Genomic DNA, 19965 nt, shown 5'->3' with positions numbered 1-19965 from the left:
ATATAGGACAACCACTACTTCCAAATAAGTTTGCAGTCCTGCGCAGGGTAAGTCCTAGCAAGGGTAGCAGCGTTCTCTGCTTACCATAATACCATTCTGCGATCTCCAAATCCCTTGTCAAGCTTGGTCACGATATATCCCTCGAGATATCTCTGGAAGAGGTCTATGTCTTAAGTAAGCGTCTATGGGACGAAACGACGTCTACAAAATCTTAACTACGATTTTAAATGGACCAGTTATTAAAGAATTAATATTCTTTTTTGTCCTCACTTGCTCTTTTGTTAAAGTGGCATTTGCAGGTTCTGAGAATGCAAAAGGGCAGGCCGTATAACCAAAAACCTTTCAAAGTTGCGGAGCTTGGGAAGCCTTGGCTCGGGCCGCAACATTCTCAAATTTCTCGGGATTGGCAAAAATAAAATAATACCATTTTTCCAAATTTACTAAGGTATTATTACGATTTAGTTTGCATATCATCGGATCGGTTTTCAAGTTGTTAAGGAAAATGTGAAACCAATTAAGCTAACTGCATTTAAAATTAATACTAAGTAGTTATAGAGTTTTGTTCATATAACCATTATTTTTTGTCTACAGGTATTTCATTGCAAAGTTTTTTGAATTCAATTCGAGAGTCCGACAGGAGAGAAGGTATCAAAAAATAAAAGAAAGCTAACTTGCTTTCAAAGATCAGCGGCATACCAAAATATAACCATGAACTAATAATAATAAAAAATTTACACAACTTTTTTTTATTACCACCTTAACATTAATTAAGTTAGGTTATTGTAAGTCAGTATTGGTGATGAATTTGACTTACTTTGACATTATTGAAAAATTTTATAGAATGCTTTTGGAGCTGTTTTCAAGAGAATAATTTAGTTGTTTATTTAATAAGTTTTGTTTTTACTTTTCCTTTTTAATATAAACGTTATGAATATGATATATAAGCTAATATGAAACTAAATTATTGTGCTTATGTATTAATATATCTATTTACGTTGTACTCTAAAATAATTAACTTCGCTTGCGCGCGTATAACAGAAAAGGATTAAATCCATAACAGTTACTTCAAAGCACAATGTGTTCAACGCTATTATACAGTAAAGCGCCTCTCGTCCACGGAGACTAGTCCGCATCGATAGTCGCCAAGCGGTCGCTAACAGTGGCATTACAGTCGCTGATAGCGAAGAGCAGTCTTTACACCATGGATGCACAGACCGCGGTCCGCCGGTCGAATACTGATGGGACAGCAAAAATAATATTCTCGTACATTCGAAAAATATTGAATTCATAACGACCAAGTTATTATCAATTCTTTATTGTCTTTAATTACCTATACTTCTGGCAGCAGACCCGCCATCAGGTCATGATTTGCTCGAGTGGCTCCTAGTCTTTATAAGTCTGTGCAAACATGCTTTACACCTATGACCAAGAGCTTTGTAAGGACCTTTCAACGCCACTTAACGGTCTATCGGAAATCTACAGGAACGCCATGTCTACCAGAGGACCTCCTATGAATGCTGAAATGATGATAGTGCCAGTCACGTCAACAATAAATTTAAAGTTTCACATTTTCCAAAAAATAAAACGCATTTTAGTTTAAAGCCTTTATTTATAATAAATCAAAAACCTTACAAGATAAAAGCTTCTATGTAGGCACATAACTATATTTAGTCAAATAGGTTTTTTTACATTTATATATTATCAAAACAATGTTTTGGAATGAAGTGCACAGTACGCAATGTCCACTTGTGGGCATCCTATGGCCAAAATGAAGGTGATACTGTGCCAATGACAACGACACAAAATTAAATTTGTCTCACTTTTCAATAAATATAACGCATTTTATTTTAAAGCCTTTATTTACAAATAAATAAAATTAAAAAACCCTTACCGACAAAAGCTTTTAAGAAGGCACTTAATTACTATATTTGATCCAATACGTTCTTGGTTTCGTTCGTTCTTTCACGTATAAGTATAATCAAAACAACGTTTTGGAATCAAAGCTATGTAAGCTTTGATTCATTAATTTGGTTTCCATAACATGTATTTACATAAAATTTAAATATCAATGTACTAAATATCACTGGACATAATTCAGGGCGTTTCGCTGAAACTAAACGGCATTTGAATACTTATCTTTGAACATGTTAATTTGTTTGTATAAAAAGGAAACTACAGTACCTGGCGATAAATAGTCGACCATCTCTTTCCAAAAGTCGATGTGCAATATTTATCGCTGGATACTGTAGTTTCCTGTTTAATAACTTCTATAAATTTATAGAAAGTCATTAATGTTGGAGTTTCTTTTTTTTTGGTTTGTCTGTTATTCGCAGGTTAAACGTTTAGTTCGGATGGACATATACTTGAAGAGTTTGCTAAAAATCGAAAACACTGCTTGTCCATAGACTAAAAACAAAATATTTCTTTTCTTGTTTTGATTTGTACCTTGACTATTAACCTCTCTCAATAACTCAATAACCGACGTAGCAAATAATAGTATGGAAGTCACAAGATTTCACTGAATTGATGACCGCTGGAACCTTAAGATTTTGGTTTAGAAATCATGGATGAGCAAACAAGAATATTAACCCTTGGCACTCGAGTACGTTTCCGCGTAGACTAACCAACTAGAGACGTTTCGGAATACTTTTCTTTATGAATTTACTACCTTCAACATAAAATAATTACATAAACTAAACTTTTATATTTTAGTATCTTGACATTTTGACGAACACAATTTCTTAAAAATTAATTTTAGAAATTTTGTTTTGTTTCACAATATTAGTCATATGTTGTTTGATGTCTTTCGGCATGTTATTTCATTGAAAGCAGATTCCGCAATCTTTCTTACTCCTATTAGAATTATATACAGCTTTAAATTTAAGCTGCTGTTTTCGGAATTTCTAAACCCCAAAAAAAAATTGATTACGCCACCATTTCAAAGATTCAAATTTCAAGACTCTGTGCAAAACGGGCAGTCTTCAATTTCAAACTACTTAAACCAGATAATCCAAGCAAACAATATATTGAAATGCTCAAAGAAAATGGACTAGTAACTCCAAACAGAATTACACCCGAATACGTAGGACCAAAACTGCATAAACCACGCTTGCATTAACTTAAAGGACAACACCTGCTATACATTGATCGAATCAGCTATCACAGACAAATTTACCAAGAAATAGAGAAGTATAAACACTTTACTCTGAAGAAGTTCCGATATAAAGCCGTTAACTATGAAACCATGTATAAAACAAACGAATTGATTAAGACTGAAGATCTATCAAAGTATGAAGACCTAGAGAGTGAAATTATAGCAAGTATTAACAGAAACCCATCACTAAAACTAAGATATTAAATACATCAAAGACCGATTTTATAAATAAAACAATTATAGATGGTATAAATAGAAGACACATCTTGTGGCATAAACATGAAGCAAACCCAAAAAATGAAATAATTGAAAAAATGGTTAAGGCTGAAAGAAACAAAGTAACAGAAACAATGCAGAAGGCGAAACTTGCTTACTTTCATAAACCTTTAAGAAATGTAAAACGAAACCTCTTAAAACGTGGGAGCTAATAAATGAGCTATAAAACAACAAAGAAAAAGAGACATTTTCACCTTCGGAAATAATCTCAGACGGTAGGACTGGACAACATAAGCACTAAGATTATAAAATGCATCAAAGTCCCCATTCTCAAAAATCTTACGTGATGGTTAAACCAATGCCTCCGCAATTGTATGTTCCCTGATGTTCTAAAAATAGCCAAAGTATCTCCTATTTTCAAATCTGAATGTAAAACTGATCCTGGAAATTACAGGCCTGTATCTATTTTACCTGTGTACATCTAAATGAAATTTATTTCCTTACAAAAAAAAAATACAGGCTACGACCCAAATCAAACATAGTCTTAGTGCTAGTCCAGTCCAAAAAAATATCTTAGTTCAGTGTAACACCTATAATCAGAGATTTTATATAATGGTTAAAGAAATTTATGTATCAAAAGAATTACATTATACAACTATATGAAAAACTTATACAAAAAATATCTTATACTTATACATACTGCAATAGACATCGCAACTAAACTAAAACATCAAATAGACTGTAAATTTATTGCTCTGGAAAAATTTATTTGGTTTAAAAAAGGCGTACGATACTGTTAGCCACGAAATACTATTAAATAAGTTGGACGGCTTAAGCATCGGTAAGGCACACAAAATCTTTCAATCATATCTCGAAAAAAGGTACCAGGTTGTTAAAATTGGTGAGCATCAGAGCACTACAGCGCAAATTACACGCAGAGTCCCGCAGGTTTCAATCCTTGGGTCGCTTTTGTTCCTGTTTTACATAAACAGCGTTCATGAAATTGGCCTAAATGGTAACGTCACTCTATAAACGGACGGTACTAGCTTGTTTTATTTGGGCCCAACAATTAATGAAATAGTTAACAAAGCTCAAAATCATCTTGATAGGTTCTCCAGGTGGCTCCAAATCAACTTACTAACTGTAAATACAAGTTAGACACGTAATATACGCTACAAAAAACAAACAATACGATCCACTAAAAATTAACGGGGACGAAATACAGAAAACGGATAGCCCCTTAACATTCACAAAAGTCATAAATTATAAAAGTTCTAAGTGCAAATAACTTGGTCCTATGGTGTCCAAAAACAAAGTACAAGAGCAAACAAAGTATTATGTATGAAGGTGCACATATCTACAATAAACTTGCCACAGACATTAAAGACTGCAAAACATTACTATGTTTCAAGAAAGCGCTCAAGACCCACATTTTGAGAACCATTCAACATTTAGTTAAATTACCACTTCCACTGTCTACTAACTTGATGGATACAGCAGAGCATAAACAACCCGTGTGATAGAAAAAATTAGATTACCCTACATTTTATTTTGATTCGTCTGCTGCTGCGACTCAGTTTATAAAATATTATTATTTATAAGATATTTTTCGTATAATTTTTTCATATAGTTGTATAATGTAATTCTTTTGATACATAAATTTCTTTAACCATTATATCAAATCTCTGATTATAGGTGTTACACTGAACTAAGATATTTTTTTGGACTGGACATGCACTAAGACTAACTAAGACCTATTTACAGGAGCTACGCTCAAAGGCGCTCGTGGGAATCATGATTTAGCATTCCGATACAAGGACGTCCGAAAGGGCCGAACCTCCGCTAAAATTACTTGTTTGTAATATACTTCATATTGCATAAGTTTCAGAAGTTAAAAAAAGCACTGGTGTAAAGGTTAGTAAACACTCATTAATCATAGTTCTCTCATCTTACAAAATACCTTATTTTATACATACCAACACTGCTCTAGAATGATAATATTAATTGAATAAATATATCTATAAGTAATAAAAATATTGATATGTGCATTATATATTATTTCTGAATAGATCGTATATAATTATAATTTTTTAAATAACATTATTTTCCTGCCTTATAACTAAATATATATAATATATGCAAGAAAAGTTAAATAAGCTTTTCAGAATTTTTCACCCAAAGTGAAGTTGTTTGATATTGTTAAATATATACTAACAATAGTTTAATATTCTCCCTTACTCATTGTTTTACACTTGTAAAAACTTCCTAATTGTGTACATGCAGATTGTAATAAGAAAAAAGTAACCATAAGTTTAAAACTATTTTTCTTTGATTAGGCGAAAACTATTCCATTACAGGTTTTGCAAATGATTTGTTTCCTTTGAGGATATTGAGTATTTTTTCGAAGGATTTCTTCATCAACCCATTTCATCAATTGATCTTTAAGAAACAATACTGTCTCTTGACAAATCATTCCATCTTGGAAAAATTCTTTTAAAACAATCACAATACTGTTGTCGTAATTTCTACATGGCTCGCCAAGAGGTCTTTCATGTTTCATGTAGTTGAAAACGAATTTTACAACTTGAACTATTAAATCTTCTTCTGGACTCAAGAGTTTCATTTTGGCGATTTCAACCGGCAAGAGTTTCGAGAGTACATTGAAACAGATGGTCATGAGTTTAGCATAAACGTCTTGACTAAGATTCTCTAACATTTTTCCAATGTCTTCAGCACATAAAGCACTTATTCTTATCAAATGGGCACCAACTCTTATTATTTCTCCTGGATGGATTCCAACAAGGAAACTATTATCTTTATTGGAATCTGAATATGTTGCAACACATGAATTAGGTATAACCCTTGTGGAAACATTCCTTGATGTAACATTAGCTGGACCAAGATTAGAGAACAGTTCGGACCTGCTTTGCTTTCCCATATTATATAACTCTGAAGGATTAAATTTGTGCTGAGCATTTAAGTTAACTTGTCCATCTGCTGTCATTGATATCCTTAACTTATGCTGATTAACATCTTTGTTTATACGAAGGACATCAGTGAAAAATTGGTCTTTATCAAGAATTGTCTTGATGCCTCGAATGACTTCTGTGTTTCCTTGAATAGTGCCTTGTACTCTCCTAGATTCAGCGCTGATTTTATCGAATATTTTCCTTAAAAAAGTAAATTGACATAATATTTGTTATATTATCTATGTGTATATATCTAAATAAAAATTATTCGCTAAATCAAAACTAATAAGGTACTGGATAGGTTTCTTATGGAGAGAAAAAAATTGGAAAAATTTCGAAGTCATTCAATAAAGTTAGCGAGTAAAGATGCATTAAAAAATAATATTGTGTGCCAAGAAGCATTAATATGAATAAATAATTAATAACAGTAAGTTTGTCGTGCCAGCGAGTACATTATAAAATATAAACAGTACTATGTACAAATCTCATTATTCAGTGTACACAAAATAATACAGCAGCAATCTTACCTGTGTCTATTGCTTCTAAGAGAAGCTCTGTATTCATTAATGGTATTGGCTTGAGCTTCTTCAATAATGCTCTGTGCAGTTTTATTAGAAACAACTGCATGGAAAAAGAAAAGTGTTGCAGCTGAAAACTGGAATACCTCAAGTTTTGAGGGCTTCTCTCCATGCTTTTGATACTGAAACATATGAATTCATACATTATCACCATATACAGAGCGATTGGTTATAGATGTAGAAGCTTTAAAGAGTTGAATGTATAGCTCATGGTTCATCATCAATGGTTTCAGAAATAAAAAATAATGTAATGATAAGATAGTAGGTATAGTATAATATTGTAAGAATAAGTGTGCAAGATTCGGATAACACAATAAAATTAATTATTGTTTAATACATGTCCCTGAAAACTTTTACTGTCCGAAAATATTGGCCTGCAATCAAATAAAAAAAATAATATAATGCAACATCTTTCAGTAGCTAATCACTATTTTATTAATAGGTATAAAAGCTTTAAAGCTTTTTGCTGACAAATGAGCTATAGATTAACCACTTTACACGATTATTAACCAAACACTGTAATGTATAATATTGGGTTTGTTAGGATAGACTTATGGAAGTCAAAATTTACCTTAATAATAATATTCATAAGACTGCTAACAACGCCGACACCGCCGGTTATCATATTAGCATGCTGAAGAACCTTTACGGACGTTGCCAGTGCTTGCCCCGTCTGTAAAAGCAATAATACTGTTTACACTAAAATTGCAATTAAAATGAAGAGAAAGTTTTTATCAATTCTTAGCGATGGTTTGAGTGCATTATGTAAAAGCAAATTTTAATATCATTTAATTTGAAAATATTGTAAATAATGATTAAACTCAATTAAAATTGGGGAAAATCTGGAAGAGGGAGAATTTGGAAAGCAATATATATGCTTCTGCAATAAAAATGTGGTCCCGTATTTTTATTCCTTTTCCTACTGGTATCTGAAAATAGTTTTCGGATGTCAGTATGAAAATCTTCATAGAATAAGTATGTACAGGAAACAAAGAAAAACGTTACACAACACCATAAATTAGAATTGTATGGTAGAACAAAATGTAAAAATTGATTATAAAGTGTAATTACTGCTAGATATTGTTCTCTGCTATCACTTTATATTGCATTTTTAAATCTGTTTGCTAGAGATGCAAGACTTTCTAACAAAAAACTATATTCTATTACTTTTATTATTTATACATACATATATACACACACATATTTATATATGTGTGTGTATATATGTATGCAACAATGACAAAATTTTTAGTTCTATAATTTATAGTATCTTCTAGAGCTTAAATTCAGTACCAAGTGATATTGTACTTTTTTATTTATTTTTTTTCTTGTGTGTACTGCCCCTGCGGTACAGGCCTTGCCTACTGTGAGAAGCAACAGAACTTGCGTTGGCACACTTACGTTATTATAACTGTAACTTTAATCTTATAAAGTAGTTTTATACAATATATATATATATATATATATATATATATTTTCACTAACCTAATTAGCATGCTTTACAATATTTACACTAACCTATTTAGCGCGCTTTACAACATCCATAATAACCTATTCAGCGTGATTTACAACATCCATACTAAACTACTCAGCGCGATTTACAACATCCGCACTAATCTAATATATTTAGCGCGCTTTACAATATCCATACTAACTTATTTAGCTTGCTTTACATCATTCACACTAACCTATTTAGCGCGCACTACAATATTTTCACTGCCAAAAGCGCTACTATTCCTGGGAGTACCAGAGGCAGAGAACAGAGATTGCCGTAACGTCGTACTCAACGTCCTGAAGGAGCTAAGGGTTGTCAGACATCTCAAACCTTCACTGTGTGCCTTAAACTTCGGTCCAAAGGCAAGTAGCGTCACCGACCCGACATTCGTCGCTTCGTCCCCTGCTGACTCTACTACTGCTGAGTACCTTTTCCTCGAGGTTTGGGCTTAACATGCCTTAGCTTTGCTATTTTATCTGAATGCAGACCTCAACAAACTAGACCGCCTTCTGAATAACTGCTTTCGATTCATTTTCAACCTCAACAAATTCGACCACATTTTCCTATCTTACTCGGCTAAAATAGCTGCCTATCCGACAGTGCCGTTCTTTGCGTGCACTGACTACGCTTTTCTCTTTACTATTTTCTCCCACCTAACCTGCCTACTTAACATCTCAATTCCAGTTCTTAGCCAATACACACGAAAAGACACTTCACTCCTCGAGCAATTGTCTACAGAGATGTCCCCCTCACAGTACCGACTTTATCCACTCCTCCTTTTCAATACAAGCTATTCTTCTCTGGAACGCACTCTCGCTCGATATTACGATGATTAGGAAGCGTTGCGCATTTAAAAGTTCGAGAGCCTTTGCTTGACAAACTGACGGAATCATCGCGATTTTATTATTATTTTCTATTATTACTCTTATTCAACATGCTAAGAATAGATACAATTGGGTTGGGGTATAAACAATATTTATTTTAGTCTTTTGAAAAGTTGTATTTTCAGAATTATCGTTTAATTCGGTGGGGTGGCGATATATTGCGTATAGATATATGCAAAAGAATAAAATAATTTAAATATGCAAATAATATATAGTAAATTTGATATTGAAAATCAATCATTCAAAATAAAACATTAAAACGACCACTATCGATTGTTTTCTTAGAACACATTTATAAACACATATTAAAAACTTTTGTTTATTGTAACGATCGAAGCGAACAAATCATATTTATCAATATTTCATTAATTTTGCTCTAAGAAAAAAAAAACAACATACTGAAATTAACAAAATCAGATTTCGTTGTTATTGTATGTATAATACCAATTTTCAACATTATTTGAAAGAACAAAAAAGCCATTAAACTATTAAATCATACTTTCCTATAATATGAATAAACGTGTTCGTAAGAAATATAATTTAATTTTTAATCTTGCTGCGCAATAGCTTAAATAGCGCCTACCTCCAGACACAAATTTAGGAACAAAAGGTTAAGGTAATAAATTTATCGTTACAATATGTAATGGCGCCATAGTTTTTAAACACAAACAGCATTATTAAACTTGACTAAAGAAATGATATCTTATTTTTTGGATCTGTGTGATAGATCTTGGGTATTATAAGCGTCTTTACATAAATAGCCGCCGAGATATGTAAATTTGATTTTTTTTTAGTCTCTGTGAGATCAGGTCGAAGAGGTACATAAAGTTTATCTTTCGATAATTTTTTTAACTCGTATGTATAGTAATTATGACCGGTCTAATTAAATTTAAGGAGAATAATGTTAAATGGTTGTTACGCATCGGACACGGAAACAGTGTTGCAGCAACGAAAGTAAATGTAGCTATGGAACCAATCTAATGCAAATACCCTAATTCCGAGGTTCTCTAGTTTTTTAATCAAGATTGGAACGAAAACAGTGTCAAAAGCATTGGCCAAATCCAGGTATACGCAAACATAGCTTTTCTTTTGTTCTAGGTGCGTTAAAATTTTAGAAGTAAGGAGGGATATCGCGACTTCAGTGGATTTGCCGCAACGAAAGCCAAATTGCTTTTCCGATATTAGATTGATAGTTTCCAGGTAATTCACCAGTCTCTTGTTTACTAACTTGTCAAGTATTTTAGAGAATGAGTTTAAAAGATACAGAGTGGTAACTAGTGGGGTCATCCTTTGATCCGCTTCTAAGGATAGGGACAACAATAGCCAACTTCCATTCGTCCAGGAAAATGCTACTAAAAAGACCCATATTGAAAATTTCTGTTAGTGGTTTTAGGATAAGATCTCTTAATAAATGTCTTGCTTTCTTAATAAACGAGTTGCATATCCCGTGTATATCGCGAGATAATTGTGTTTGAAGGTAGATAAAAAATTTGTTATTTGGTGATACTATTAATTTCGATGTTTAAAACACTTTTTGACATTACACTTCACTTTGTTATACATAGTCAGTTAATTAAACTCACAATGCACCAACAAAGGGCAGAGAGACAGACAGTCAGTCATTTGGACAGAGAGTCACTTTGAACAACCAAAAAACTTTTTCAACTGAGGAGCAAAACAATACGATGTTGCACGTAGTATGTACCGTGCGCAAGTCCGAGAGTGTATATACATGCTTATCTTTGAAATCGTAACCATCATTTCAGCCCCAGGTCATCCACTGCTGGACTAAGGTTTTCCCTATTAATTTCCTAATAGATCGATTGAAAGCGACCTGCACCATCTTCCAACAAACTTGACAAGTTCATCTATCCGGCTTGAGGGATGGACAGATGACAGATCCGTGGTTTCCACATAGAATTTTAAGCTGCCACTGGTTTGCGATCTGGTCAGCAGGCGACGAGATCTATTATCCAATCTGCTGGGTTATATTGCTCCTTTACAGATGTCCTCATTCCTGATTTAATCTTATAAAGATTATATAATCCTCTACATGGTTCCGAAAGCGACTGTGAGCTTGCTAATCAGGCAAGAGATGAAAAACCTTGTATCAAACATATCAGTCTCTGTATATACACTTAAGTAATATTAATGTGAAGAATGCACAAAATTAACTGACCTTTGACAAGTTAGTGCCAGCAGCTGCGGAACGGGCAAGCAGGGTAGTAGCTGCACTGGCTGCTAAGCCAACACTTGAAGCTGTTATATTTAACCAACTCCCTTGGGCTTCACTATTCATTGGGCTAATACTCTGAAATATTATTTTAAGTTATGATATAAAACGTTCGGAATGTAATAAACAAATAGATTGATTAACAATATATTTAAGCCCTCTGTTTCCAGATTTAAGTGAATACAATTTAATTTCTCTCAAAAAAACAACATGAATTTTCAACAATCTTAACCTGTTAAAAATCACACCCCCATTACATAAACGGCTATTAAAGCTTAAGCTGTCAAAAAATAAATCAGTTTAAATGTTAAATCCGAATTTTAATTATTTATATAATGATTAAGTAACACGAGTAATTAGTAGTATTATACCTGTTCATGAACCCTCCTGTCATTAAGATGAATGGAAGAACGAACAAGACCATATATGCGAGTGGCCACTGTAGCAACAGTTGCTCCAACAAGAAAAGCTGGTCCAATAGGAGTAAATGCAGCAGCACCAAGAACCCCCAATGACACAACTGTGTTAGCTGTGTCAACAGAGCTCAGCACTCTTGCCTTAAGGCCTAAGGCCGGTGATGGCGCCACTGTTAGTTTAACAGCAAATGCTTCTTCACCCTGAAAAAATAAAACATTCACTTAAAAGGAGTATTTATTGCATGGTATCATTGTTCTTATAGTTTTTATTTAAGTGTGTAGCAATTGTGTGTAGCTTGAAATAAAATAATGAACCAATTAATATATAATTGAGTAAAACTTCTAAATTATACCATAATAAAAATTATATGTATATATATATTTGTACATCATGTGACTCACAGTTGAGAAAAGAAAGATATAAATAATAAATCTAATTGAATATCTATACTTGAAATTCAGAAATAAAATGAAAACTGATGTACACATGCATTAAGTTGTACTTTGTATCTACTTAGGCATATATTTACGTTTCAATAAAATTTCATTTTAATTAATTATTTTTCTTACCTCAACAATAATACCTTTGTATTCACCATTTTCTGGAACAATCATCACACACTTTGGAAGTGTATTGTTTTGTAAATATGAATCCCAATCTTGATATACTCTTGCATTATCATCAATATATATTCTACATGGTTTAGCTAAAAAAATTAAAAAAAAAAAACAAATGATATAAAAAATACAAATACATCTATCACATTTTATTACGAATATTTAGCAAGCAATTAATCTTAGCCATTTTACAGGTAGACTATAAGAACAATAAAAAATCATGAACATATTAAAAAAAAACTATATGGAAGACATGTCTTGCAAACATGAAAACTAAAACATATTGCTAATACACCAATCATATTTGATGTTTGAGTAGAATAATATGATAGTTATTCTTCAATTTCTTTAGTCACATAATTGTAATATATCTGAGTAGTGACAATATCAAGAAAATATATTAAAATGGTAAAACCAATAACAAGCTGGTGCTAATAACTATAAATTTTAGATATCAAATAGAAATGGTGACAAGTACCCCCCCACATTGAGTTTAGTCATACATTCTAAAATTTTATAAATACAATCTGTCTAAATTATTCTTTTTACTTACTACACTATTCGAGTACAGTTTAAAAATAAAAGAGAACACTACAAAACTGTACCTAGCCAATCTTTGTCATAAATCTATGACCCTGTTATATTTCAAAAACTTATGTTACATATAGCTTATTTAGCAACTTCAGCCTTTAGGCCTCATGTTAAGAGTAACATCATAGTCATGTATATAAAAAATGTAACAATCAAAATGTCCAAGTGTCCAGTTACAGCATAGGTATTGCTTAGATATAGAAAACTTGAAAACTGATTTCTTTTTTGTTTAGTGTTTGTAAAAATTAATGTTTGGTATACATAATAATTTGTTGTAGTTACTATAATAATCTTAGCTAAAATACTATTGCATTAATTAATGTAAAAAACATACTATTTAGTGTTGTTGGAATGCATTTTCTGACTTTGAACACAGCAGTACACCAAATATCAATGTCATTTCGTTGATGTAAGTCTAACCAATAGTTTGATGGTTGAATTTGATAAAATTTGGTAGGTTGAGGTCTTGCACAAACAATTAATAGTATTGACACCATAATATCCTCATCATTTTGTGAATATTTACCTGCAAAAAGATAAATTTACTTAAATAAATTAAAAATGAAAATAATCAAGTATATTAAAGTAATAGAAACATTTGAAAGTTTCTATAATGACATTTACCAAAGTTTTCAAAAGCTTACAAGAGGGTTTAAAAAGTTCTTTCAATGGCACAGAATACCTCATAACAAATAAGTGTGCCATAAAATTTTATTATAATTTGCAATAACACATACATTGTTAATTAACAAATTTATAGAGGTTAATTATATAATACATTTAATAAACGGTCATAAAGAAGACCTTGATATATACATTAAACCAAAATCCAGTGAAAGGCAAAAAGAGGCTTACCCTAGAAACTTAAACAATCTTTGTCACAGGTTTTTTTTTTAATTTATGACTATTTAAAAAAATAATGAAATATTAACACCTTGTGAAGTTCTTTCTATTACCATCATTACAAATATATTTTTATTTTTATTTTATGTTACTATAACCCTTCTGTAAATGGAAATTATGGTTACATTGTGCATACAATATTTTCACTACATTCAAATTTAACCATGTTGCTAAACTAGTGTATCTGATAAACATGTTTTTAAGATTTTTTTTAAACATGTTTTACTATGAATAAAAATATAAATATAAGAATATACAAATATAGTCCTACAGATTAGCAAGTCAGTTTCCCACAAAGCATAGAAAACAGATAGTTGCTGGAGCCTTAAGGCTCCTTTCTTAAATTTATAATGTATTGTACAATGAAATTCAAAAAGTTAATAATTTACAATAGCACCTTTTTAATAATTAGCTCATTAAATACATACTTTGTTCACATAACTTTTCATATATCTTAATAACTTGTTCCTTTTGTCTAGAGGTGTATCCTTCAAGTTGCCCTGTACCATCTTCAGCATTAGATAAATCGCCTACAGAACTTGGCCCACCAAATAAAGCAAAAGCAATATTTTGCAACAACAGCCTTCGGTCACTTTTTTCATACCTGTAAAATTTACATGGAATAACAATGTAGAATATTTTGATATTACCCTTTATTAATTACAGCACATTAGAAACACCACCAACCATATTTGAATACAGATATGTGGATATGTATATTCAACATTAACATTGCAATATAATTACATACAACTATTCACTAATTACAAGCTTTCTATTTACTTAAAAAAATCAACTGTATGTGAATTATGTATGTGCGTAAATAATTGGGCAATAATTTATCGATTAATAACAAATAACATCATTTTTAAAATTTAACTTACTTTAACCAATCATAATCCTGTAAATTTTCAAAATATTCTTGTTGAATTTCAACTGGTGATAATTTTGCTTCTATATTAGCATTGGTTACATTTTCAGTAAGAACTGAAATTTCAGATTGCGTTTCCGGGTACAAAGATAATTGTAAATTTTGAAAATTCCTGTTATTCTCCATTGTATTAAAAATAAATCTAGGGAATAACACTTTTAGAAAGATTATATATCAATTGCGCACTGTTCAATAATTTGTTTCATAATATATAACTACACGGATATGAATACATGGAAAAATTGTTATAACATCACAATTCATTGTCACATCTATGACATTGATATTTAGAATCGTGAATTACCATCGTAGAATCTGAATTTTGCAAAATAAATATGGAACTTACTGTTATTTATTTTAAGAAAAGGTCAATAAAATTTTATAACGGTTAAAATCGAAACAAAATTATAGTGATAGAACCAAATTAAAAAGTGTTACTTGTAATTTTCATTATTATACTTTTTTTATTAATAATTTATTTGCAAATTTTCGGGGAGGAGTAAAGACTCGCTAAAAAATATTCCAACGTTATCCTGTACATTATGACAGGTGAATAACATTTTATCCTAGTCTTACCCTTAAAAAAATTATGATAAAAATGTACGGTATAGTTGTTATGTTTAATGTTATTACTTGTTAAGTATGGTTTTTTAAATATAATTCCTAGATAGTTTTAATTAGATAACTTTGTACATAAAATTTTATACGAAATTACTTTGAAATTTATATTTTCTTTTGTTCGGACCAAAGAAAGCAGATTAGTCATATATACTTTAAAGATATATTAATAAAAGTAAAATTTGTGTCTACTTCCAGTTTGACGCATTCATTTATTATTGAAAGTTTTGTTATTTTGGCGTTTGTAACATGCATAGAAATACAACCCAAACATGAAATAAATGTACAAAAATAAAATGTTATTGGGAATAACCAGAAAAATTTTTGATCCAAAATTTAGAGAGATCTAGCTTTCTCAATGTCACATTTTCTTTTATTTTTGACCTTTATGATATCCAGTTTTCATTAAGACCGACGATTAAAAGCAACATATGTAAATGACAGAGCCCTTAACCACTCCCAGTTTACTGCGTAGCGTTGGACTCACCCTGTGAGTGTGAGGGTGACATAATATGATATATCTAGTTTAAGATGCATAGTAGTTTTTTTAAACAGACATTTCAACTGGTTGTATAAGTAATCTATGGGGAAGATCTACATAGCAGTGGACGTTCTACGGATTTAATGATGATAATGATGATGAACGCTATTTGGTCGTTAGCTATAAAAGTTTCATGGAGATTGAGCTGGCCGAATAGGGTTAGTTCCGCTTAAACTTTTTCTGCTGTAACTGAGCCCTAGGGATTCATAAGATTGGGATGGCGCTTAGATCTTGGGCTGCCTAATAGGGATTTATTTTTTCTTTGAAGTGACACGGTGCAACGGAAACTAGGAGTGCTTGTGACATAAACTGAGAATCGATTGTTTGCTGTTATCGAATTATTAAAATTACATTACTGTATTCAGGCCTGATAAACGCTGCTAATAGAAATGTCTTATAGTGATGTACCATTCAAGGCATTGCAATATAATCGGTACAATGTATTACCGTCAGAGCAATGGATTTTTTGTGGCTTATACCCTTCTACTACTGCAGAGATAAAGATATCGTAAGAGATTTTCACTCAAAAAAAGGAAGTATTACTTTGATTAGGTATATGCTTTATTGGTTTCATCACGTATTCATATAATTATACAGGGTGATTGAAATAGGCTTTAAAGCAGCGAATACCACATTTGCCGCTAATTAATATACGGCAGTCTATACAAAGACAATGAAAAAATTTTTTGGTAGGAAAAAGGGTTTTCAAATTTTAACTTAATTTTTATTTTTATTGCTGTCTGTCCCTGTAAACTGTAATGTAAAAAGTAATTTACTGATCGAATTCAATTAGGAAAAAATAATATTTTTGAATGATTACTTTATAGAGACCAGGGTTTGCTGATGAATTAGCTATACATACAAACCTTCGAAAACTTTAAAATAGCGCAAATTTCGGCATTAGTGAACTCCATGTTTACACGTCTATAACTGTTGAACGCAATATCCAAACTAATCATGCATAGCGTCGTTTTGTAGGTTATGTCAAGACCTTTCAAATTATGTATAGTATTGCCAGATACGAGCTCTGTAGCGCTTTGTACATAGCCGCGAAATTCAAAAGACAAAAAGGCGGAAGGGAGATATTTGACAACCTATTATAAACAATATTTTACAAATTATCTATACAAGTAAGCCTTCTCGCAGCTGATATCCATAGTAAGAATTTCCAGTAGTTTTCCGTTAGCCGGGCGTAAATGTAATTTTACCTAAATTGCCCAAACCTGGACGCTGTAATTATTTATCGAAACTCATTACTAATTTTAAATTCATTCGTTAAGATATTTTTAACAATTGTAAAATATATTGTATTGTACTAAACGTTAAATAGCGTCCGATTTTCATTTACGCCCATTTTAAACAATTTTGCGCTTGCGCCCGGTTAATGGAAAAATGTCGAAATTATATTTAAGCGACATAGCCCAACAGATTGGCAAGTAGAAATGGCATTGAGCAGTCACGTAGCACGCAGAATTGATGGACGCCGTGGCCTTAAAATTTTGGAAAGGATACCACTGACCGGCAAGCGCAGTACACTTGTGGGATCGTAGTTCTATGATTACGGCTACTTGCAACCAGTCTTATTAACACTAAATATACCGTTATGGGTCAAAATGACCCATTTAGGTTCATGTTATTGATTTTGAAAATTTTGATATCATATCTTTTTATTACTAATCAATCTACAGCTATTACAGTTCTTAAATTTAATTTTTATTTCCTTCCTAAAAACTTATTTCATACATTCAAGCAGGAAACAAAGTCGGGTCATTAGACCTATTATGGTAGGAATAAGTACTTAATAAGTGTTGGTATGATTAGTGTTAAAAACCTCTAGGAAATTCTTATGTCAATAAATAAATAATAAAATTGTTACGTTACAATAACCACCACATCCTAAATTAATTACACAAGAACTATTTAGCTGCTGTAAATAGCTGTTTAAACATTATGAGAGTAAGTTTATATCTACTTTTAGAAATTTTTATTTTTTCAGAATCACCAAACCTACTATCCGTCTAATAATTGGTTACGGGACTCGTAGTGCTATTGTTACAGCTTTAACATCGCTTTTATTACTTCTTGCAGTGATGTCTAAGGTAAGGACTGTTCTTCTTGTTATTTTCGCCGATAGACGCTCACTGCAAGGTATAGACCTCCTCCAAACATCGCCACGATGACTGGTCTTGCGCTGCCCGTATCTAGTGAAATCCCGCTACCTTTAATATGTCGTCAGTTCACCTTATGACCCACGGTCGCCATTCGATAATGTTTCGGCTGCTGCCCTTGATTGCTCGAGCCGCGTGCTTCGCCCACTGCCATTTCAGTTCTGTGAGTTGTTTGTATTTAAATACAGGTTGATTGGAAATAGGGTAGTAAGAGCTTAAAAGGGTAAATTTGGTGACAAATAGGCATTCACCCCTTGAAATATTTTACACCTAATTTCAATCACCATGTATAAAATGATCACTGAAATGTGTTACATTAATCAATTTTTTATGTAGAAGAATTTTAATATGTAGAAATCCGAACTTTGAAAATCTTTTTTTTACTATACATACTATTTTTTTTAATTATTGATTTTTGGTCAGGATGTAGCATTCGTTAATTGATAGCAAATGTTGGCGACTGACAGAGTCATTTAAAAACTCTTAATATTTTTGTTTTTTTTTTAATACTTTTTATGTTAACAGTTTGTGTCGCTATGCAGTTTTACTGGTTCGATTGTTCTGTCGGTCTATTGTTACGTATTACTTTACTGTTACCTAATTTTGTAAAATTATAATTATATAACCACCATCGTTTTCATTTATTTTTACAATCCGTTCATACAGTCCACACGCTCGTCAACATTTTTGGCTCGAGGTTTACCATTTTAAAGCTTTTACACCTATTTTCAATCACCTGCATGCACAATACAAATACAACTCGATCATATCATTCTTCCACACACTCCTAATAAAATCTGTCTTGTAGTCTATGGCTAAGGATAACTAGGTTAAAATATCTTAAACATTGAATATTTGGTATCTTTCCCCCTCAAAAGTTTTATTTTTGTACTTATTATTAAACTTTGAAATCTTGTGTTTAGAAGTCGTGGTGGCAACGAGGCGCCCGTTGGTTGGCAGCACCGGCCTTAATGGTGGCTGCTTTGGAGGCAGCCTCGGACGCGAGTGATGCATTGTTATTCACTGTATTACGTAGCTCGGAACCTCCTACCAAAATTTTGTCACAAATATTTGGAGCTTGTGGACTAGTTACAGTTGAAATATTAGTTTGGTGGGTGATCAAGCTTATTGATTTATATAGTCTTTAATTTAAAATATACCAAAATTTAAATATTTATAACGAGGTTAGGCATATCTCAATTAAGTTTATTAAATTATTATATTTTAAAGACAAGTTGAAATTATTGTCACAAATAATAATAAACACTTAAATTGTAAATACTAAAAGAGGTATGGATGATATGAGCAGAGGTAGCTCTTAGCAGTATGTGTCTGAGACTTGCGATATAGGACAACCACTACTTCCAAATAAGTTTGCAGTCCTGCGCAGGGTAAGTCCTAGCAAGGGTAGCAGCGTTCTCTGCTTACCATAATACCATTCTGCGATCTCCAAATCCCTTGTCAAGCTTGGTCACGATATATCCCTCGAGATATCTCTGGAAGAGGTCTATGTCTTAAGTAAGCGTCTATGGGACGAAACGACGTCTACAAAATCTTAACTACGATTTTAAATGGACCAGTTATTAAAGAATTAATATTCTTTTTTGTCCTCACTTGCTCTTTTGTTAAAGTGGCATTTGCAGGTTCTGA

General features: G+C 32.0%; 1 protein-coding gene across 1 annotated transcript; it reads right to left on the bottom strand.

The window, feature by feature from the left end:
- Positions 1-1608: 1608 nt before the first annotated feature.
- On the bottom strand, positions 1609-15239 carry LOC137929237 (uncharacterized). Its single transcript, XM_068772138.1, has 9 exons — positions 14942-15239; positions 14486-14661; positions 13489-13680; positions 12516-12652; positions 11901-12146; positions 11476-11607; positions 7489-7590; positions 6867-7039; positions 1609-6540 (listed from the first exon to the last, which is right to left on the bottom strand). Exons 1-9 carry the CDS (start codon positions 15112-15114, stop codon positions 5703-5705), a joined length of 2169 nt encoding a protein of 722 aa, XP_068628239.1. The 5' UTR covers positions 15115-15239; the 3' UTR covers positions 1609-5702.
- Between the last annotated feature and the right edge of the window lie 4726 nt (positions 15240-19965).

Source organism: Battus philenor, unplaced genomic scaffold, assembly GCF_028537555.1.
Source record: "Battus philenor isolate CCGP_79_NKW_IND1 unplaced genomic scaffold, ilBatPhil1.0.hap1 SCAF_46, whole genome shotgun sequence".
NCBI lineage: Eukaryota > Metazoa > Arthropoda > Insecta > Lepidoptera > Papilionidae > Battus > Battus philenor.
This window is presented reverse-complemented; position numbering and strand designations above follow the sequence as displayed.

Excerpts from the sequence above, each read along its gene's own strand:
- LOC137929237 (XM_068772138.1), bottom strand. The coding sequence starts at position 15,114 with ATGGAGAATAACAGGAATTTTCAAAATTTACAATTATCTTTGTACCCG. Across the intron at positions 12,147-12,515 it reads ACAAAGGTATTATTGTTGAG|GGTGAAGAAGCATTTGCTGT; the intron begins GTAAGAAAAATA and ends TTATTTTTTCAG. Across the intron at positions 11,608-11,900 it reads ACAGGAGGGTTCATGAACAG|AGTATTAGCCCAATGAATAG; the intron begins GTATAATACTAC and ends ATAATATTTCAG.